Here is a 23,141-nt window from a genome sequence, read left to right as displayed (position 1 = left end):
TGTCGTTTTAACAATGAAAACTCTCCATTTATTTGGACGGGAGATTCAGCACCATTTCATGAGGGAAACCAGCGCTTCCCAGTGGCCCAATTTCTGCCCAATCCCCCATCCTTTCTAAAGTTGCAAAGCAGAAGTTCTCTCTCCCTTGGGCTTTGTAAACACCGAATTTCTTTCTTCTTTCTAGTCTCTATGCAGTTTCTCTCTTCTTTTCTTTCAAGGCAGTTATAGACCTCGAACCAAGAGTGGCAGATTTACCGAGAAACAAACACATCAGTAGCTCATCAATGGCAGAGAAAAATAAGCAGCTTTGGAGAAAAACTAATATCATTTATCTTGAGCCCTGAACACCCAAATTCGTTCCTCTATCTCCTGTCACTCTCTACTTTCTCAATAAAATGATAAGACTTTCTCAATAAAATGATAGAAATAGCCGAAGAAGAAAATTGGTTCAAAGTTTAGATAAAATAAACTAGGGCAAAAAAAAAACTCTAAAATGTTTGAGGAATCAAGTACACTTTGGTCCATAGTCTTTGATAAACTTCACTTCTATTTTTTTACATCTTCTCTTAATACTTCACATTTGCTACTCCTAGAAACCCTAAAAAAGCCCTATATTTGAGATCTGAAACAGTTTTTGCAGAGCAATCTGGCAATATGTTTTCTTATTGATTAAAAAGCTTTTGTTGCTTGTTCACTGGAATGAATGGTATGCTTCAATGCGGTTGGAAGGTCATCTTCAGCTGATCATGTTGTAGTTGATTCTCTTTCATCTCAATTGTATAAAAAAACGGGCAACAGCTCCTTTATATGCTCATTTACAAATTGATACAAAGCAGAGATTGAGCTGGTGCTGCAGTGGTTGTGAATCTGTTAAAACAGCCACCTCCTAAGAGCTGAAGTCCATTTTGCTTTTGTGGCCAAAGAAGAGATCCACAGTGCTTAAAGTACACCCTGCTTTTGTGGTAAAAGGAGAGACCCGCATTCTGATTTCTGCCAAGCTCCTTGCTCTTGTGGAGAACCATGTGGAAATCGGGCCAATGTCCAACCAGGGCTCCCCGTGACCGGAATCCCTCATTTAATATTGAGTGATAATCTGCATCATCCAAATCAGGCTTTGCATTTCTTTTTTATAATCCTTTGTATTTTATCATAGCAACAATTGTTTGAAGTTCAGCCTCTGAACCATAAAGGGATATAGGAGGACCATAATAGTAACCACCTATTCTATCTTCACCATTCATTCATCTGGTGGGTATAGATTTATAGTGGGTATAGTTTTATATATTGAAATGACTAGATACTCTCCAAATGAAAATTGAAAATAAGGTGCTAGTGTGGTTTTACCAACAGATAACCACTTGGGTTCCACCGAAGATGTTTTCAACATTCACCTGGCAAACTCACAAGAGATCCCACAAGTTCCAGCCTTCAGTCAGACTCACCAGAGATCTCCACAAGTTCCAACCAAACTGACTAGAGAATGAGAACAGGAGGATTCTACCTTCCCTAGGAAGGCCAAACGGTTTTTCATTAACTAAGCTGTTGTATCATATCCTCTAAAAGAAGATGAAGAACAATATGTAGCGCTATAATCCATCCTTTTGGAAAAAGGAATATTAGGAAATAATAATAATAATAATAATAACACTTGGATAGAGAATACAACCTGATTTCCTTTTGTATAAATTACAGCCAAATCCTTCAAATGGGGTGGCAAGAAAACACATACTTGAAGAGTACAATACGAAAGAATATAAAAAAGAAAATAGAAAAACAAAGGGAACTTTGCCACCTCATTTACCTTCTCACATATATACATCCGTGTTAATTGAATGGATTTCCTTCAAATGCTTCGGATGTAATGATTCTTAGAAGAGAATTGCTGCTCACATGTATGAGTTATTTGCTACAGAGGATAAAAACATTCACAAATTTAGCATAGGAAAGTATCTAAAGCTCTGTCCTCTATCTCACCAGAAATTGCAATTGGAGCATTAACAATTATGGATATGCAAAAACAAAAAAGGATTTCAAGCCCTAAAAATAGTGTACCTTGTAACAGTTCATCTTGACCTTTCGCTTTCAAGTGTCCACAGATACATCAAATTGATTTTCAGGCTATCACAAGGGTTTCCAGAGTCAAGTACATTTTTTGCTGGCTTTGAGGTGAGGCTTACTTTGTATCACAAAGCCAAGGCCTTACACTAACCACACCCAAAAAAAATTGAGCAACAACTCAAACCTTCAACCAAAAATATACCATATTAGGTAACGATATTTTATATATACCTTCTTTAAGCAGCAAGATACTTCAGCCCAGTAACGACAACAGGCACTGGATGCACAAAATTGAGATACCACTTATCTGCTCCCATAATTTAAAGAGGCAAACCTTTTTATCATGGCCTCTTTATTCTCCCAAAATGCCACGATATCTACCCTCATGGATTTTCTTTCCTTCTCTATTTGGGCATTTAAAGAAAGACATGTAATTCCATTGCAAGGTTACCTCAAGCTTTCCCAAAATATTTGAAACGCAGTTCATGTTCATGCCTCAATTCCTGCAATGTGCTTCGGCATGGCCCCTCTGTGAGACAAAACAACATCCAAAAACAAATTTCAGTTCCTTCACGGCTCAAAATCTTAGATTCCTAAGTCTTTTTTCTTTTTATTGCATATAGGATATCGTATTCACATGCCCATAACAACCCTGTGAACCTTAGAGAATGCTTACCTCCCAATACAGTGTGAAGATGTTGTAGGTCATCAGGGGAGCATATATCAATTAAAGCATATATACCAGGTCTTAATGCCTCATCAACCTCTCTGCCAATTAGATATAAAACATGTCAGTAGGGGTGGGAACAGGTCGGCTAGGGTCCGGATCTGCCTGGACCCGAAATCCATACATGGGACCATGATCAGGACCCGACCGGGTCCAGAATACCTAGACCCAGGCCCGGACCCAGGCCTGGAATTTATTTAGAGGACCCAGACCAGGAGAGTTGTATATAGAAAAATAAAAAATCAGCTTAAAAATTTAAAACTAACCTAAAATGTATACCCAAAAATTACTAAAAATGACCAAAAACATGTAAATAGCTAATAAGAAGATATCGGCAATAATTCATAAACTTTCCCATTTTAAGACTAATAGGAAAATCTGCAACGCAAAAGTGAAAAACATATATAAAATAATACATTAATATATATATCCTTTATATATTACGTACAACCTTAAAAAAGTATATATAAAACCTTAAAAAGGTATACATATATATATATATATGGAAGGGGTGGGCAATGATATAAAAAGAGGAGATATAAAAAGAGGAGTGCTGAGAGAAGATAAAAGAGTATGTATATATTACTATATTATCCTTTATAAATTTCTATTAAAAAATATTATATAATATTTTAAAATAACAGGGTCAGGTCCACCTAGACCGAGACCCAATCCGATTTACTATTCGGGTCCCAACCCACCAGGTCCAATTCCTGGAACCATACTCAGACTCAAACCAGGTCGGGTAGTCAGGTCTCGGGGTTGGGCCGGGTTCGGGCAAATTCCCAGCCCTAAAGGTCAGCACTAATATCATAATAGTTTAAGTTCCTACTACAAAATTCTAGAGAGTCCTAATATATTAGTCTCGAGTGGAAGATAATTGGACCTTTTGATTCCCATTTTGGAAGGACCTAATCCCGAATAAAGTTGTATGTAGCTGGATAGAAAATGAGAGGAGTACATCCCAAGAGGCTCCTTTTGCTGCCTTATCTGTCAAATAGAGAAAATTCAATATAACCACATCCCATGCTAAAGGGCCCAAATGCATGGACTAAACAGGCTTCTGGTTTTCTCAGGCAAGGAAAAAAATCACATGCTCAGGTTTTAAGCATTTTAGAAACACATTTTATGCATAGACATTTTGATAAATCAGAGGAACCCAAGGAATTAAGAAAAGAACATTGCCTATAAAAGAAAGTCATGTCAGAGAAGCATCACAGAAAATCACATTTTACAAGTTTTCCAGTATCACAATTTTACTAACCTCTTCATATATCCGTCTAAGAAAGCTTGCACATTTTACTACCTCTTGAGTGTTCCAAACACAGAAACCTCTGTTGTGAGCCAGGTCAGTGTCCATGGTCTCCAAACAGTAGAGAAGAATCCTCACTGAATTACACAGCAGAGAAATGCAATGTCCAACCTCCCTGTCAAACACAAAATCAGTAGGGTTAATAAATTGCCATGAAGCTCATGGTTTTGAAGGACAGGAAGAGCTATAAAATCTCCTCACAGGCTTGCAGAAAAACTGCATAAATCAGTAAATCCATCTCTTTACTGGAAAACAAAACTGCTAGAAAGAGTGTTGAAGAGGATAACACATTGTTAAGGAGGTAACCTTATCACAAAGGACATACATAACCATAAACAATGAAAAATCTCATCAATTTGAGCTAAAGCAGCAATGTAGCTAATACTATCTAAACGTTCAACCATTTTCCTGGAAAGAAACATAAGTTTGCTACATTATGACATGATAAACAAAAGGATGAAGGATGAACCTTTTCCAGTGCCTGATAACTGTACATAGCAATCTGCAGCAGGCAGTATATAGGTTCACACAGAACACGTAATCTATAGTCTTCAGATGCCCATTCATCACTAAAGAATCCTTAGGCCCAAACCCTGGGTTGGTTGTAAATAGTGGTGATATAAAAGAATCTTGTGGCTTTTTAATCCAAGAGAAGTGCTGAAAAAGTGCAGTTGGAAGATGTAGACATTGCCCCACGTGGCCCGCAAACAAAGGACATAGAGAATCCTTGGCTGCAACCTTTGAGAGTACCCCAACACACATGAGAATGACTGATCCAGGATCAACATAGCCTTGGTTAGGATCAAACTCTAACTTCTGAGGAAGAAAGATAAGGGGGCTTTGAAGGTGAAGAACTATATTAAACAAAGCACCAGCTAAGCTAGGGATATGTCTTGCAAGAACGTTCATGCACTTCCGACCTATAAAGCATGTCAAGAGGTCAACTCGAGTCAGAAACCATGCATTATACAACAAGAATAAATTTGCAGAAAAATGATCTTATACAAGCAGAATGACCAGGACGCAATCTCAACTGCAATCATAGTATGTCAAGGAGAAAGTATACTAAAAAGCTAATCAAACATCGAAAAACATAGTCCACAGAGTCATTAATGCCTGATAAAATGGACAGTGATGGAGAGAGAGACAGACCCACAAGGAGAGAGACAGACCCACAAGGACAGGACATGGTCTCAACGGTAGGACACGCTCTCTGTCCAACACCAACCATCATTTCGGCAAGATGCTTTGGACTATGGTTCCTATAGTCATGGGATTAAATATTATACTTTCCGATAAAGGTCAAAATTTTGTGTTGACACAGAATTACATTATAGAGTAATTACTTTCCCAAAGAAAGTCGATAATAAAATGACAAAAGACACCATGTGAACTTGTATGCATTGGGATGCCACAAGGAATACAATACCTTTTTTCTTTTTTTTTCTTTCCTTTGATAATAAATACACTACCAGTTCAAGTATTAGAGAACTATAGGGGAAAAACAAAATACCTGTGATACATTCAAGAATCAGATCCAAGCATTCAATCCCAGAGGCAACAACTGCCGCAACCTTTCCACCTTTTATACCGCCAGTTTTTATCTCATAGACCATAGTGCAACCTTCCTGGACTCCAACAAGTGCTCTTTCTACTGCCTGTATAGCCGATAGAAAATGGAGTTCCAAGGGATTCCTAACAAACATTGTGAATGATGTCTTAATCCTAGCTTTAAATTCATTCATGTTGTACTTCTCAGAATCAAATTCAGAAGCATCATCCTCCGAGGGACCCCTCCACTCTTCTAGTTTTTCAAAATTGTACCCTGTTTTATGGTAGGCAAGGGTTGCAGTTCTTCCTTGTAATGAGATAAATTTTTCTATTACTCCAAGATGTAAATTAATCAGCTTGGCATAAACATCACGAGAAAAGATAGGATCCTTAAAAGGAAGACAACTCCCTAGGACTTCCAAGTATTTCAAAACACCATGTAACCAGGAAAAAGAAGATGGGTGGGACCATCCAACCATTGATGTAGACTCTGATAATAAATAGTGCATCAATCCGATAAGGAAGTCCATTGATTGACAGAAATTCATGGGTTGATTGACAACCATAGGGAAAGATAGCACATGCTTCACCTTCAAAATAGCAGCAGCAACCATAAAGAGTTGCCCGATACAAAAAGCTAGATCAGGGTTCTTACCTTTTAATAAAGTTTGCAGCAATGACTTGGTTAAATCTGGCAGCTCAAATAGATCAATGGTGAATTCCTTGACTTGAGAATACGTGGGTCCACTGCCATAATCTGATTGCAATACTTGATTTGTGGATCCCCAATTTCCCAAACAATCACTATCAGTCTTGATTCTCCTGGAATTATCTAAAAGGAACATCTTTATACAGAGGACAGCAAACTGCTCAAAAACGTTTACGGAGGACATCACTCTAGATACATGACTATGCCTCCAAATAAACAATTGGGTTTTATCTATGGAGTATTTTCCCTTTATGCTGTTTATAGCAGACACAAAGCCCCATACAAAACCCTGGATACCAGCTGCTAAAGAAGACAGCCTGGTCCAAAGCACAACATTGATATCATGAGCCCTGAAGCTTGTCCCACTAGTCTCTTCCTCCAAGGTAGTGCACAACTTTATTGCATGTTCCTTCAATGTCTCTGCCAATAGTTCCATTCTTTCCCAAGGATCTGAGTTCGGGATTTCAACTGTCTTTGTTTTTTGGGAATGACCTGTCGTGTTTTGCGGATGCTCATCTGGCTTCAGTAGCTTCTCTGAAGTGTTGACCACATGATGGACAGGAACAGATAGATTCAACGGTTCTTGAGATTTAAGAGACTGCAGGGCCAAGTTCATTTGACCTTTGCATAGAGTTGAAAATAACTGAGAAGTATGGAATATCAGTGCGAAGATGATACGTTTCATATGTCTACTAGCATTATCCTCATCAGTAAACATAAGCGATAATGCAGAGACTTCAGATATCGACTTCAAAACCCACAAAATAGAAAATGAATTCTGAAAAATGATATGCACAAATGAGGACTGTCCAATTTGCTCAGATGACACTGCTAGATACTTCAGAGCCCTCCGGCTAGATAAGAGTAATTTGAACAGCTCATCAACAACAATATGAACTCTGCTTTCTCCCCAGTAAGATTTACTTGGAGTCAGTTTGACATGATCCAATAAACAGAAAACAACCACCCTGGATTCAAAAAGAAATACGAGCTTGTCATTGATAACCAGAGCGAAGATATAGATTAAGTTAAAGCATCCACATATTATGTTTTTGCTCCCCAGTAAGATTTACTTGGAGTCAGTTTGACTTGATGATCCTACATACAGAAAACAACAACCCTGGATTCAAAAAGAAATAAGAGCTTGTCATTGATAACCAGAGTGAAGATTAAGACTAAGTTAAAGTATCCACATATTATGTTTCTTCAGAAGACTTTTGGAACTCAAGACCAAACTAGCTGAATGATCCAACCACGACCTTAATTATCCAACAAACACAAAACAAGAAGTCTGGAGATATAAAAAAAGTAATTAATGAGAACAGTAAAGATTTCACTTAGTTAAAGCATCCACGCATAAGCCTTTTGCAACAAGATGCACCTAGCAAGATTAACTTGAGTCGAACCAAAACCTAAAAAACCATACAAATAAATTTCACCAATATCAAAATACCCACCAATTGCAGACTGTCAAGCATTTAAAGTACGCAATCAACAATTGCTTGAATAGCAAAGAATGCTATCTATATTCAATTCTACATCCAATTATACAAGAGTGAAATGAATAGTGAATATTTAAGATAATTCATATAATTTCCCATGGGTACATATAAAATACATAAAAAAGGATAAGAAGAATTCCAACCTCTCAATATTGAGGATATGTGTCGCATAAACTGAGAATGATTTAGAATTGGTGCAACTTTTTGGGATCCAACACATGAGATGCAACAAATGTTGACAATCAATAAACCCCTCTCTAAATGAAGGATCACTTTCATTTCTTGTCCGACCTTTAGCATGGGGAGCAGCTAAATCACCACTGCCTGTCGTTGACACTTTCTCAACTCTATCTATGAGCTCTTGCCAGTCTGGCACATTGTCAAAGCCCAAATCAATATAAGGATCGAAGAATCTTGGTGGTAAGGACTTCTTTAGAGCATGACATAACCTCAATCTCAAATGCCTGCAAAGCAGCTAAGATGGCAAGCAAAAAGGTATACACATCACTGAAAAAGACCAAGAATGCTGGAGCTAGAATCATATCATAAAAGGAGCAAAAAAAAGGAAGGAACAAAACCAATTTCAGAAGGCATAGTATAATCTATTGGACTATGGAGACATTAGCCTGTTGAGGTCATCACCACCCAATGAAATGAAGAAAACTGATGGAAATAGTGGGGCCCAACAGAAGAACAGGATTCCCACTGCAGGTTCCACTCTCCATCATTGTCCATCAGTTCATCAGGTGGTAATGACCACAATGGACCATACTGCTGGATTATGCATTCTATACAGTATGCTTTCACAGTTAATATTTTAGTGTCTTCTAGAATGGACAAGAACAAAGCACTAATTTCAGAGACAACCGTGGTCTTTTCTTACTGGTTGTTCATAGAGGATAGTATCATTTAGAAGCTCCCATGAAACATCACACATTGTCATTATCCTTGTGCAGCTTGTGTGGTCCACATTCTGCATCCTTGAATCTCTAGCATCTCCATTGAGATAGGACAATGAATTATGGACCAATAGAGTCATAAATTTCTTCAAATTCCTTGGCATAGCATGAGTACACCAAATATCTACATTTTGGCAAAGGAGCCACCAAATGGCACATGGCAGAACATTGTTACTCATCGAACCTACACTCAAATTCCAAGCATTATACTGAATAATTAAATCATCCTTCAGGAATTTGTGTTTTGCTTTGGAAAATAGAGATGAAGATAAGAACTCTAACACGAAACAAGTAAGATCTGATGCTTCTTTCTTTGACAGGGAGGCATGTCTTTCCCACTTTTTCGCTGATTCAGCAGCGGAATCCAGCAACCCTGCTTGATTAATTCGCTCATCTCTTTCTTGTAAGAACTCAAAAGATTTTATTTGCCAATTCAAATCAACAAGCCTCTGCAAGGTCATGACATGCAGTAAATACAAAAGTTGAGGGCACTGTGCATAACTATCCCACTGAAAATAGTCAGAAATGGATTGCAAAATGACCAAAAGAGGATCAGAAGGTTTTCTTATCAAAGAAAAATAGCCTTCCTCTTTTGGGTTGATCCTATTTTTCCAATCCATCCCAGAGTATGCTGTGAAAATATCTCCCATTAACACTGATGCCTTTCTTGCTAAAGTTGGTGGCATCAAGCAGATTGATTGTCTGTATAAACTTCTAGAAGAAGTGTATATCCGAAAGAAAAATACAAGGATCCATGAAAGGAAGAGCTTGCATTTTAAAATATCATTCTCAGGAACCCATACATCAGAGACCGCTGAAAGGAACTCAGCTATTCTATCTGGTTGAAGACCCACCAAATTACTCAGACAAGGACAGATTGTTGCAACTAGCTCCTTTAAAGAGTTTCCAACAAGGACACTATTACTTGTAATGACAGTTAAATTGTCCAAGATAAGTGTGTATACTTCAGACAAACCCCGCCCCAAAACCTCAGCTTGTGCAATTCGTCCCTTTGAATCATTATTCTGCAGGGCCTTGTCTTCTATTTCATTTCCAACACCAACAAAGTTGTTGGGTTTTTTTATCCATGCCAATGATTCCGAAACATCCATTTTCAAGAGCCGAATGCACCCACTAGCTTGACCTTCGGGTATAGACTTAATAGCATTAGTAATAGAATCTCTAAACTCTTGGGAGCATAGCAATGTAATCACTGGTCCCACACAAGTGTCAAATGATAAACTGGACACACACGACAAAATTTCTTTATCAAAGTCACCCATCAGTCTATCACCACGAGGAGATCCAATGCATCGTATAGCTTTGCACAAAGAGAAAATGGGACTACCAACCTGAAAGAAAAGCATAAAAATGATAAACACTGTAAACATCAAATCAGCAATAAATGATCCTAGTCTAATCATGCTCTAAGTATCATGAAAATTGGGTATCAGATAAATTAAATACATAACTAGCAAGGGTAGAAATTAAGACAATATACCTGCCGAAGCTCACTATAAACTTTGATCAAGAGGCAACCCACACGTACGATCTCATGAGAGAACATTCCATGGGGAAATGCATCACATAGAGAGGAATCAAGAGCCAAGTATGTCAGCATCATAGACCATATGTCAATAAGATCATCCTCAACAACCTTGTACTCAATATCTAAAAAGTAACCAATGGCTGTAACTGCCTCCTTAATTAACATAATTAGTGTTTTTATGTGCTCCTCTAGATTAATACTTTGACTTCCAACAGACAATAATCCATTTTGGGAGGAGCTGATATTCTTTATTACCCACGTCCAAATTGCAGGTATTTGGGCATAAAATCTAAGCAATACATCATAGACCTCTTTCAAGAAAGAATAATTCTCCTTTTGGGGAGTATCCTCAGTTGGAATGTAGATTTTTTCATGCATTACTTGAGCAAGTAATTCATTGATTGACTGAAGAATGCAATGGGCATGTAAAATCACAAATTCAATATTCTCTTCTTCGAGACTTCTATCTGAGCACTTTTGGATGTCCAATAATAGAGGTCTCACAAACTCTCTGAAAAGATCAAATACAGACTTCCTTGTTGCCTCATTCAAACCCCGAGAAGAAGTACTTTTTACATACAATGTGGTATAATTTTCTAATGCTTTATTGTCAGAAGAAGCATAAGTGATTATCGAGGGATGGTGCTTCAAATTGGTATCCATATGCACGTTATCACTCTTTGTACTTATTGACTGTTTCACATCTCTACATTGCTTCTTTACTTGGCAAATAAATAAACTGAGAAGAAGACCAAGGCCAACCAAAGCTTGATTCTTTCTTTCCGTTTTGAGCTGCATCAATTTTTGAAACAGGCATTTATGATAGCTTTTGGAAACTGCTTTCAAGGCTTCACCTTCTTGTTTTCTAGTAACAAAATCATCATTCTTTGACTCTTTTGTAACTCCTGGGGATCCAAGTGACTTGGTTAAATTATGGAGACCCAAAAAACCATCTAAATGCGCAAAATGAAATATGCCACTTGATAAAACATGTTCAACTATCTCTAACAAGCTTGATGTCCGTTCATATTTGATATCCCCACAGAGAGACTCTTTTGTGGAGGTTCTCAGGACTGGAATCAGTGTCATCAATGGCTCTAAAAGCTTCTCAACAAAAACTTGGAACAAGTTTCTTGGATTGGGGTGGGAAGCCATAAAGCTAGCAAAAGATTCGAGAACCAAAGATGAAATCTTTAGAAGGCAATCCCCTTCATATTTCGAACAAGAAATGGTAAAAACCTTCTGGACAAGATCGGCTGCCGCCAAAGAAGATGAGGCCCACAATTCCATATTGGCATTGAATCTTCTTCCATGAAGAGGAAATAGCAACAACAAAGACTCGGAGAATTGCTCTAAATGATCATATAGGGAAAGCTTAGTTCCATCAAGTTGGGTTTCTTTTCTTAAGCATATATCATCAGAATATATTAAAGCTTCTTTCAAAACATACGTAATTGATCTCATAAGGTGGGGGGAAATATTCAAATGCTCAACCTGTCCAAAGTTTAGGCACCATTTGAAAACTGTCCAACATCGAAAATCTAAGCATGGTTCCACTGCATCACTACTTTCACTAGAATTATTTGAATTATTTGCGGTCTTAGTCATCAAATTCTTCTTCTCTGAAGAGATCAAGACCCCCTGTATCCAATCACTCATAAAAGAGATGAGATGAGGTATTTGAACACAACCGGAAGCTTTCTCCAACTCAATATCCACACACCCAACAAACTCGTATGCAAGCTCAATTTTCCTGATATAAAATAACGTGTAAAAATTAAAAAAAGAAAAGAAAAAGGCAACATAAGTGGTTGCGATTTAGAAATTAAAGGGAAATAGCTATAACTGATTTAAAGGAAAACCTTAGAACATTGGGCAACTAAATTCACTGCTTCAGATATCTCAAATAAAACCCAAATTGCAGCCTTATACGCACCAGTACAATTCTGTTTGCCATTGCAATAGCATCTAGAATTTGTCATTATTGCTGTATCAAAACAACCCTGACAATGTTTAATCCTTTTGATGCATTAATAGAGAATATAAGCAGTTTCGTCTGAATGATAAATACCAAGCTAAAATTTTAAAAAACATATATAAAAAAATGCATGTTGTTACTAAGAACTTGATGCAGCCATGCCCCAGCCAATAGTTCGTGGCTGGGCCAAGAAGGGTCATGGGGGAAGAAAGGAGCAATAATGTAATTAAGGGAATTATTTCGGTTTTATTTTTTTATTTCAATTGCTATTTCTTTATTTCTTAAGGGGTAAGTTTAGTCATTTATTTTTAAGTTAAGAATGGGTGGCTGTGATTAAATAGGATGGATGGCCAAGATTTTGTAGGAACTTTTTAGGGTTATGAGTTATTTAAATACTTGTTATTGAAGGGTTTAGGGGAGTTAGATTGTTATTTTTGCAGAGAACTTTTGGTGAATAAACTTTGGAGGTGGACTCCTCCTAGTTTTTGTGATTTGTCCTTCTTTTTCTTCTTTTATTCTCTTTAAGGCTTGTTCTCTTGAGACCTCTTTACAAATTAAGGGGATGATTTTGTGAAAAAAGGGTTCCGATGGCTTCAAAAGAGGCACCTCTCAATGGATTAAAGTTGTTGATTGAAGTAGTTCAAGCCCTTGCAGAGAGACTAGACAAATTCATACCTATAGCTGAAAAAGAAGATGAGCTTATGCAAAAGTTCGCTCAGCTTCAGGATGGAAGGAATCCGGAGACCGGTGTTGGAACTCAAGGCAACAGAGGTGAAAGTGGTATGCATCTCGTTCCTAACCAACCTCGGGCGGCCCCGGTTATTGAGGAATTTCGGTTGTTGGAAAGAGAAAGAGAACCTGGAATAAAAATTGATATTCCAGAGTTTCATGGCCGATTTCATGCAGATGATTTTCTTGATTGGCTAAGTAAAGAAGAGAAAGTGTTTGAGTACAAAATTGTAGATCACAAAAACGTAAAATTAGTAGCCACAAAATTTTCTGGCCATGCATTGGTTTGGTGGGATAATTTGCAGTAGGATCGTCTTCGACAACGCAACGAAAAAATTTAATTCGTGGGAAAAGATGAAGACGAAGATGAGCCGAAAATTTTTACCAGTAAATTATTTTCGAACCTTGTACCAAAGGTGTCAAAACATCAAGCAAGGAGAAAAGTCGGTAAGTGACTATACTGAGGAGTTCTATATTTTGACATCTAGGGCAAATTTACAAGAGTATGAAGATCAAAAAATAAGTCACTACTTGAATGGGCTAAATCAAGGTATTAAGAATGAATTGGCCTTCAAAGATGTTTATAAGATATATGATGCATATACTTTGGCCCTCAAAGCAGAGGAAATAGCCAATCTGGGCCTTGGGAGAAACAGTTTAGTGACAAGAGGCTCTGCTTCAAGACAGGGGCAGCAAGCTTTAACCTTTAGAAAACCACCTATGGGGTGTGAAAACCAAGCCACTCAGTGTTTCCCAACTAGGCCAAACCCTAATATGGGGGGAGGTGGTGTTGGGAGAGGGGTGGGAGCACCTAAAACACCTCGTGATGATATACAAATTGTGCGTTTTAAGTGCCAACAGCCTGGGAATAGAGCATTCAATTGCCCCTCACGTCAATCCGCTGTCATAGTTAACTTAGCAGAAGAAAATTATGAAGTAGAAGTCGATGTAGGATACACCTATGAAAGCCAGGGTGATATTGGAACAAGCTAGTCTTAAGGAGGGATTAAGCCTTTCAAAGGTGAGATTGAGGAGTTGTATGGAGATGAAAGGGGTGAAGCCTTTGTTGTCTAGCGAACAATGCTATCAACCCCAAGACCTTGTGAGGAAGAGAAGTGGTTGCAATACAATATTTTTTGAACAACTTGCACATCAGGAGACAAGTTATGCACAATACTAATCGATGGTGGAAGTAATGAAAACATTTGTCTAAAGAGGTGGTGGATAAACTTCAATTGAAGGAGCATAAGCACCCACGCCCATATCACATCCAATGGTTCAAGAAAGGAGGTGAGGTACCAATTTTTACTCGATGTTTAATCTCTTTTTCCATTGGTGCTAATTATAAAGATGAAGTGTGGTGCGATGTAGCACTTATAGATGCATGTCACATATTACTTAGTAGACCATGACTCTATGATCATAATAAAGTGCATAAAACTAGACTAAATACTTATTCTTTTGTCAAGGATGGTATTAATATCACACTCCACCCTATGAAGCAACATCCTAAAATTCACTAAAGAGGAGGGTCCAAAGTTGTTTAATGTGCAAAAATTAAAAGGGGGCAGCAAGAATATGGATGTGATTTATGTGTTGCTTGCTAAAGAAAATTCTGCACCAACTACAATTCCTAAGTCTCTTGAACCTCTAATTGAGAAGTATAAAGATTTGATGCCTGAAGAACTACCTAATGGTCTTCCTCCTATGAGAAATATTTAGCATCACATTGATTTGGTGTTTGGTTCTAGCCTACTAAATTTGGCCCATTATCGAATGAGCCCCATAAAACGTGAAGAGTTGCACAGACACGTTGTTGATTCACTTAAGAAGGGATTGATTCGGGAAAGCATGTCACCATGTGCTTTCCTTGCATTATTGACTCCAAAGAAAGATGGGTCATGGAGGATGTACGTGGGCAGTCGAGCAATCAACAAAATTACAATCAAATACCGACTTCCCGTACCCAGGCTCGATGATATGTTAGATATGCTTCATGGAGCTCACAAAGAATGATTTACGGAGTGGGTACCATCAAATTCGGATTCGTCTTGGGGATGAATGGAAGACCGCATTCAAAGCTCAAGATGGACTCTATGAGTGGCTTGTGATGCCAGTTGGGCTTTCTAATGCACCAAGTACCTTCATGCGCCTAATGATTGGAGATATTTCGTTCTTTTATTGGTAAATTTGTTGTGGTTTATTTTGATGATATCTTGGCTTTTAGTACAAACCCACAAGATCTTAACCACTTGAACAAGTTTTTGATGTGCTAAAGAAAGAATCACTTATTGTGAATTTGAAAAAATGATCATTTATGATGGACAATGTTGCCTTTCTGGGGTATGTTGTTTCATCTGAGGGAATTAAGGTAGATTAAGAAAAGGTGAAGGCCACAGCTGAGTGGCCGGTGCCCAAGTCACTCACTGAGATGTGTTCTTTTCATGGCCTAGTGACCTTTTACCGTCGCTTTATCAGAAATTTCAATACCCTAATAACACCAATGACTGATTGTATGAGGGCTAGAAAGTTTTCATGGAGTCTTGCTGCTGAAAAGAACTTCACTCTAATTAAACAAAAGATGATGCAAGCACTAGTACTTGCCTTACTAGATTTTTCTAAGGTGTTTGAGGTTGAAACCGATGCATCAAGTATTGGTATAGGGGCAATTTTAAGTCAAGAGGGGCGACCAATGACTTTCTTTAGTGAACAGTTGAATGCATCACGTAAAAAGTATTCGGTTTATGAACTCGAATTTTATGCAATGGTGCAAGCCCTGCGCTACTGGAGGCACTACCTGATCCATAGGGATTTTGTTTTATACTCAGATCATGAAGCACTCAGTATTTGAATTCCCAGAAAAAATAGAATGAGCAACATGCTAAGTGGATGACCTTCCTTCAAGAATACACCTTCCTATTAAAGCACAACGCTGGAACCCAAAATAAGGCAGTTGATGATTTAAGCAGAAGGGTAGTGTTGCTCAAAACTTCTATGGAAGTGTTGGGGTTTGAAGTGATAAAAGACCAATATAAAGTAGACCCAATTTTCAGCAATGTCCTTGAAAGGTATGTTGATGCGCGAGACCCTATGGGTGAGTATCTCATGCATAATGGTTGTTTATTTAAAGGTGTGCGGTTATGTATACCTGATTGCTCCCTACGAGAGAAGATAATCATGGAGCTTCATGGTGGAGGCTTAGGTGGGCACTTTCGGAAGGACAAACTATGCCTATGGTTGGAGAAAAGTATTTTTTGCCACGCATGCGAAAGGGTGTTAATCGATTTGTGACCCGATGTCGAACTTGTCAAGTATCTTAACGTCACACACAAAATACAGGTCTTTATACTCCTCTTCCTGTTCAAGATAAACCATGGGTTGATATCCCTATGGACTTTGTATTTGAACTTCCACGTACCACACGAGGTATGGACTCTATTCTTGTTGTTGTTGATCAATTTTCCAAAATGGCACATTTTATTCCTTATAGGAGAACTATGGATGCTACACATATTGCCAATCTCTTTTTCAAAGATATTGTAAGGCTTCAAAGATATTGTAAGGCTACATGGTGTTCTTAAGTCTATTACATCTAATCAGTATACAAAATTCTTAAGTCATTTTTGGCACGCTTTGTGGAAGCGCCTGGGAACCAAGCTTCAATTTCTAGTGCTTATCATCCTCAAACAGATGGGCAGACCGAAGTAGTGAATAGGAGCCTTGGTAACCTCTTGAGGAGTATTGTTGGTGATAGCATATCTCAGTGGGACCTCGCTTTACCCTAAGCTAAGTTTGCTTACAACAGTTCAGTGAATCGGTCTACAGGAAAATCACCATTTGAGATTGTTAATGGGGGACCCCTAATCATGTGTTGGACCTAGTGCCATTACCCATGCTAGGCAAGATAAGTAATGATGTCAATGCTTTTACTGAGTATATCCGAGATTTGCAAGCTCAAATTAAGAAGAAAATTGAGGAAAGCAATACAAAATATCGAAAAGCTTCAACTAAGCATAGAAGAGAGAAGATTTTCAAGGAGGGTGACTTAGTAATGGTGTATTTGGGAAAGGAGAGGTTTCCATTAGGAACCTATAATAAACTCAAGTCCAAGAAGGTGGGCCCTTGCCGCATTTTGAAGAAATATGGAAACAATGCATATGAGGTGGAATTACTGAAAGCATTGGATATCTCCCCGATATTTAATGTTGCTGACTTATTTGAGTTTCATGGAGAACCTCTAAAAGTCAAGGAAGAATTAGTTTATATGATGAAGCAATTACCGAGAAAGAAAGAGGAGAAAATTGAGCAAGTTTTGAACACTAAAAGCTTTCAAACTTGAAAGGGTTCTTATCGTCAATATCTAGTTAAATGGAAGGGTATACCGTACTCTAATAGCACGTGGATTTCTGAACAAGAGTTCAAAAGGATGGATCCAGACTTATATCGTGTCTATATTGAAGCCAACTCGACAGAGTCAAGTTCTTTTCAGGGGAATGATGCAACCATGCCCCAGCCAATAGTTCGTGGCCGGCCCAAGAAGGGTAGTAGGACCCAACGGGGAAGAAAGGGGCAATAATATAATTAAGGGAATTATTTGGGTTTTATTTTTTTATTTCAATTGTTATTTCTCTATTTCTTAAAGGGTAAGTTTAGTCATTTATTTTTAAGTTAAGAATGGGCGGTTGTGATTAAATAGGATGGATGGCACGGATTTCGTCGAAACTTTTTAGGGTTAAAAGTTATTTAAATACTTGGTATTAAAGGATTTAGGGGAGTTACATTGTTATTTTTGCAGAAAAATTTTGGTGAATAAACTTTGGAGGTGGACTCCTCTTGGTTTTTGTGATTTTCCTTCTTTCTCTACTCTTATTCTTCGCTTTAATTTAAGGGTTGTTCTCTAGAGACGTCTCTGCATATTAAGGTCCTGATTTTGTGAAAAAACAACCCTAATTTGTTTCAGAACTTCACTGTAACAATGCTTTCTACTCTTATTCTTCTCTTTAATTTAAGGTTTGTTCTCTAGAGACCTCTCTAGGTCCTGATTTTGTGAAAAAAACAACCCTAATTTGTATCAGAACTTCACTGTAACAATCGTAAGTTCTTGTAATTTTGGAACAATGCTTTCTACTGAAAAAAACAAAAAGAAAATCAAAATTAAACGCTAAGTTCAAATGCGAAACTTTCATTTGACAGCAGTAATAAGGATTAAATCAACTAGAGAGAAAATTTGTGTAACCTTTGCAGAGGAAGCTCCTTATTTTGAAGCAACAAGGCCAAGTCCAGGCTCTTCCAACCCATACTTCCCTGTGACTCCATGGAACTGGAGGCTGCTTGCTCATCTTTTCGCAGGGCTTCAGGTTCCTCGTCCATTAGCGGGTTTACTTGGGTCCTTTTGTTGGGTTTTTGGATTGACTCTGGTTTATTCTTTTTCCTCTTCTTTCGGTTGTTTTCTGGTTCTCTTGTTACAGAAGAGGCCATGGAGTTGGCTAAAGGCTTCAAAAAGTGCTGGTGGTTTGGAGTTTGCCCGATGAGCCGAAGAGAGAAAGAGAGCGCGAGAGAGAGGCGGAGGCGGAGGCCAAGACGGAGACGCTGAGACACTATGTGGGATCATATACTGACCATATGGTTAGCAAATCGCCCTTTAATCGGCGAGTTTTTCAAAACATCGGCGTCTTTATAGAAACGGTTTTAAACAGCGGCTTTTTGAAATGGTCGGAAAAATCGCGTAGTTTTCATAAAAAATGTTTAAAACGTGCCAAAAAAATCGTAACTTTTTTTTTTTGCCTATAATTTTTTGTTTTTTTTTTTTGGCCTTTTTTTTTTCATTGCAACCATTGCTACTTTCATGTTTTTGAAAAAAAATACTATTTCAAAAAACAAAACCTAAAATAGAAATTTTATTCCTATTGGGTTCTTCAAAGCCACAATTGTATATTAAAGGTATAAAAAAAAAAAATTCCCCTTTTTTAAAAAACTTAAACAAATAAATGCAGATTTTAGTTGTGATTATGAAAAATCATTGTGTAAATGAAATACTGTTTATAACAAATCATTTTGTAAAGTAAATCATTATGTAAAGAAAATCATATACATACAGATTTCTGTGATTATTTGTGATAATTGTTTTTTATGAAAATATTGTTTATGGAACAAATTAGAGCTCAAAACATAATCTTTTATTGATGAATGTGTAGCAAAGAGTGTGACTACATGACCAAGTAATCAATATTTTGTTTTGATTATGTGATAAAGATAAACAATATAGTGTAAACAATAAACTTACAGGAGCAAGCAATTGTACATATAGGATTAGTTCTCCAAACTTAATTTTTCAGCTCTGCTTGTTGTTTCCCCAAGAAAATGAAAAACCATCTTCCTTTTTCTTTCTAAAAATCACTTAGAGACTCTTCACATATCAATATATGTCTTTAAAAATAAGTTAGGGACTCTTCACAAATCATTATATTATAATTAGAACTTTCCAACAACATTCCAATTTAGATAGAAAAACTTTTTTCAAACTATCCCAAACATCCTATCTTCGTTGTTCTCTCTCTAAAAATCAGTTAGACCTCTTCCATTAGGATTTGTGAAGCCAATGACCTTTTTTTTCTTCCTTCTTCCTTCTTCTCTCTTTTCTCTCTCTAAAAATTAGTTAGACCCAATGATTTAAAAAACAGATCAGTGACCCGGATCGGGCACTTCAAAAATCGATCCGAATCGGCGAATCGACGATCCAGATCGGGAATTTACTGAATCGGTCGGATTAAAGCTTCAAAAAAATCCGAAAAAATTATTAAAATTCATTATAAATGTTGTTTTTTAGGAATCCAATAAAAAATGAGGGTACAACATTATTAACTTTCATTTTTTTTATCAATTTGTGAATATTGAGATGTTCTTTCCCTGTATAAACTTATTTTAACTATTAAATTTACATCACATAAAAGAAAAATCATAGAACTATCATGGATAAAATATATAATTATATATGGACTATTATAAAAAGTAGATTAATCAATTAAAGAATGGCCATTAAAATCTCGTTTTGGCAAAAAACCCTAACCCGCTAAAAAAACCCAAACTATTACAGCCTAACTAACTATAATCCAAAATTATTACAACCTCACTAATTATAATATTATATACTGAAATTATAATTATTAGTTTATATTTTATAATTATTTTATTAGACAAATAATAACAAATTAAAAATATTTAATAATATTATCTAATTTAAAATGTATTATTGACAACTGTAAAAAACATAGTACATTACATGATTTATAATGTAAAAATTCATAAATAAAATAAAATATTTGGTTATCAATGTAAAAATTAATAGAATGCGTATAAATTTTAAAAATAACACTTCAATTTTTCAAAAATTTATTTTTTTAGGTTTCTATAATAAATTTAGCAAAAGAGATTGTTAGTAGAAAGATAGAGATTTCAAATAGAGTAAACTTTTTATTTTTATTTTTTTATACCTTTCATATTATTTACAAAAATAATTATACCACTATATACAATAAAAATTAACTGTTATATAAAAAATTAATTTTTTTTTTCATTTTTTTATATTTTTATATTATTTACAAAAATATTTATATTTATACCAACCACTATATACACAACAAAAATATTTATATTTATACCAACCACTATATACACAACAAAAATATTTATATTTATACCAACCACTATATATATAACAAAAATACAACACATGCCCAAGGGGATTTGAAAAGACCTCAAGTAAAAAAATCAAAGTTATAACCATCAAGCCATCTAACTACATGTGATTATAAATTGCTGATTAATAGACTATATTTACATTTCGTTTTCATTTAATGATGTTTGAGAATTATCCTACATCGAAAGATGGGTATTCAACTTTGGTATATTAATACCTATGCAATATGAACTATAAAATGTTTGTAAAAATATTAAGGCAACCTCACACGTGCGTTTGGATACACGTGTGCATGCGTGAGTGTGCGTGGGGCACGCTCGCATGTGCGGTTGGACACACGTGTGCACGAGTGAGTGTGCATGGGGGGCACGATCGCACGTGCGCTTGGACACACGTGCGCACGTGTGAGTGTGCGTGGGGTACGCTCGTGCGCTTGGACACACGTGTGCGCGTGTGAGTGTGCGTGGGGCACGCTCGCACGTGCGTGTCATGCGTTACATGTGTGAGCCGGGCTGAACTAGATAGAACCGGATGGGAACCGGCGGTTCCACTCTAGAACCGAGCGGTTCCCGATTTTTGGTTGGAACCGGTACGGGCACGCGTGTTTCCAAGTCGAACCAAGCGAGTCCGGTTCGACTCGCCGTTTTTTAAAACACTGGTTAGACCTCTTCCATTAAGGTTTGTTTGTGAGGCTGATGACCTCTTCCTTCTTCCTTCTCTCTCTATAAACCCTAATGGATGAGCCCAGCAATATTCTTTTCTCTTCCTTCTTCCTTCTTCGATCTCTCTAAACCGTACTTCTTCCTTCTTCGCTATCTCTAAACCGTAAACACACAAATGTGAAACCCAAACTTCTACGAGCCTCTTTTCAATTAAAGAAATTTATAAAATTTTAACCATAGTTATGGAGTGACCATAGTCATAATGGCACACTTAAATGATTGTAATGAGAAAACAAAAATCGTATATTTTTTTGGGTACTTGCTAAGTAGGTGTGATGTTGAAGTATTTAATCAATAAATTTATATAGTATATTTGTGCGCATACTATAGTTAAATTATGGAAAATTATCACTAATATACGTTAATTTTAACAAAATTTGAAAAAAAAAAAAACCCCAAATTTCCCAAAACCTCGCCCACACTTTTTTCCCAATTTTTGTGATTTTTTGGACAAAAATACCCTTTACGTTAGTCTTTCTACCATAAAGGCATTGATAGAATTACGATATTACGAGTACCGTAATACCTTGAAAATATATTACGGTACTTATAGTACCGTAATACCAATAACTAAAGTATCGTAATACCTTGAAAATGTATTATGGTACTTACCAATAACTTCAATTAACATTACGGTACTTTACGGTCCATAAAATTATAGAAGCCAAATTAAGGTACTTAAAGTACTGTAAAAACTAAAATTCATTTTACCACAGTAAAAACTAACCCCATGTTATATGGCAATATTTTCTCATTATTCTATTTATCTATTTCATCTCTATTTTTTTTTTATGTTTATCTCTTATTTATCTCTCCCATTTTTTAATATTTATCTCTTCTTTCTATCTAATTTTTTTTTTATCTCTTATTTCTCTCTCTAAATCTTTTCCCTCCCTAACTAGGATATTTGGCTGTATCTAAATTGGCTCGTAGAGTAAGATTGTTGAGAGAGAAATAAGTGATAAACAAGAATAAGAGAGAAGGAAAAGATAAATATGAAAAAGAATTAGAGAGAGAAAAAATTGATAAACATAAAAAGAATTAGAGATGAAATAGATAAATATAAACGGAATGAGAAAAGGTTTACGGAAGAATGAAAGAGAAATAAGAGATAAATATGAAAAAGAATTAGAAAAAAAAAGAATTGATAAACATAAAAAACAATTAGAGATAAAATAGATAAATAAAAACAGAATGAGAAAAGGGTTTATGGTATTTTAAATGGCATAAACGGTTTTTCTATTTATCTATTTCATCTCTAATTTCTTTATATTGATATATTCTCTCTATACTATGAGAAAAAGGGTTTACGCCATTTTAAATGCTATATAACATAGAGATAGAAAAAATAGATCAACTTAAATGAGAAAAGGGTTTGCAGCATTTTAAATGCTCTATAACATAGAGATAGAAAAAATAGATCAACTTAAAAAAAATAATTAGAGATGAAATAGATAAATATAAAAAAGATTTACGCCATTCAAAATGTCGTAAACCCTTTTCTCATTATGTTTATACTTATCTATTTTATCTCTGATTCTTATCCGTTCTTTTCTCTGTAATTTTTTTTCCTATTTATCTCTTCTTTCTCTCTCATTCTTTTTTATCTCTTCTTTTTCTCTACAATCTTACTCTACGAGCCAATTTGA

At 36.3% G+C, this 23,141-nt stretch overlaps 1 protein-coding gene across 9 annotated transcripts; it reads right to left on the bottom strand.

The window, feature by feature from the left end:
• Positions 1-383: 383 nt before the first annotated feature.
• Positions 384-18,783, bottom strand: LOC18441782 (Urb2/Npa2 family protein). Of its 9 annotated transcripts, XR_016040180.1 has the most exons (13): positions 18,311-18,718; positions 10,320-12,120; positions 8,743-10,170; positions 8,003-8,334; positions 5,611-7,325; positions 4,567-5,017; positions 4,050-4,212; positions 3,672-3,775; positions 2,735-2,826; positions 2,290-2,587; positions 2,053-2,204; positions 1,802-1,906; positions 384-1,093 (listed from the first exon to the last, which is right to left on the bottom strand). XR_016040180.1 is itself a non-coding variant. In XM_006852008.4 (10 exons), the coding sequence occupies exons 1-10, from the start codon at positions 18,550-18,552 to the stop codon at positions 2,511-2,513; spliced, it is 6,405 nt and encodes a 2,134-aa protein (XP_006852070.1). In that variant the 5' UTR covers positions 18,553-18,783; the 3' UTR covers positions 1,654-2,510. The 9 variants fall into 9 exon arrangements, 1 of the variants encoding a protein (XP_006852070.1); XR_016040183.1 differs by lacking the exon at positions 384-1,093 and having other exon boundaries at positions 1,654-1,906; positions 2,053-2,242; positions 2,510-2,587; positions 5,611-7,477; XR_002282180.2 differs by lacking the exon at positions 384-1,093 and having other exon boundaries at positions 1,654-1,906.
• Positions 18,784-23,141: the final 4,358 nt, after the last annotated feature.

Source organism: Amborella trichopoda, chromosome 9 (genome assembly GCF_054954075.1).
Source record: "Amborella trichopoda isolate Santa Cruz 75 chromosome 9, AtrichopodaSantaCruz75HAP2 v2.0, whole genome shotgun sequence".
In the NCBI taxonomy this organism is placed as follows: Eukaryota; Viridiplantae; Streptophyta; class Magnoliopsida; order Amborellales; family Amborellaceae; genus Amborella; species Amborella trichopoda.
The sequence above is the reverse complement of the archived record's forward strand: the minus strand, read 5'-3'. Positions and strand labels throughout refer to the sequence as shown.

Coding starts and splice junctions, on each gene's coding strand:
- LOC18441782 (XM_006852008.4), bottom strand. CDS start 18,552: ATGGCCTCTTCTGTAACAAGAGAACCAGAAAACAACCGAAAGAAGAGG. Junction 8,335..8,742: donor CTATCCTCTATGAACAACCA/GTAAGAAAAGAC, acceptor TTGCCATCTTAG/CTGCTTTGCAGGCATTTGAG. Junction 7,326..8,002: donor CATATCCTCAATATTGAGAG/GTTGGAATTCTT, acceptor TTTTGAATCCAG/GGTGGTTGTTTTCTGTTTAT.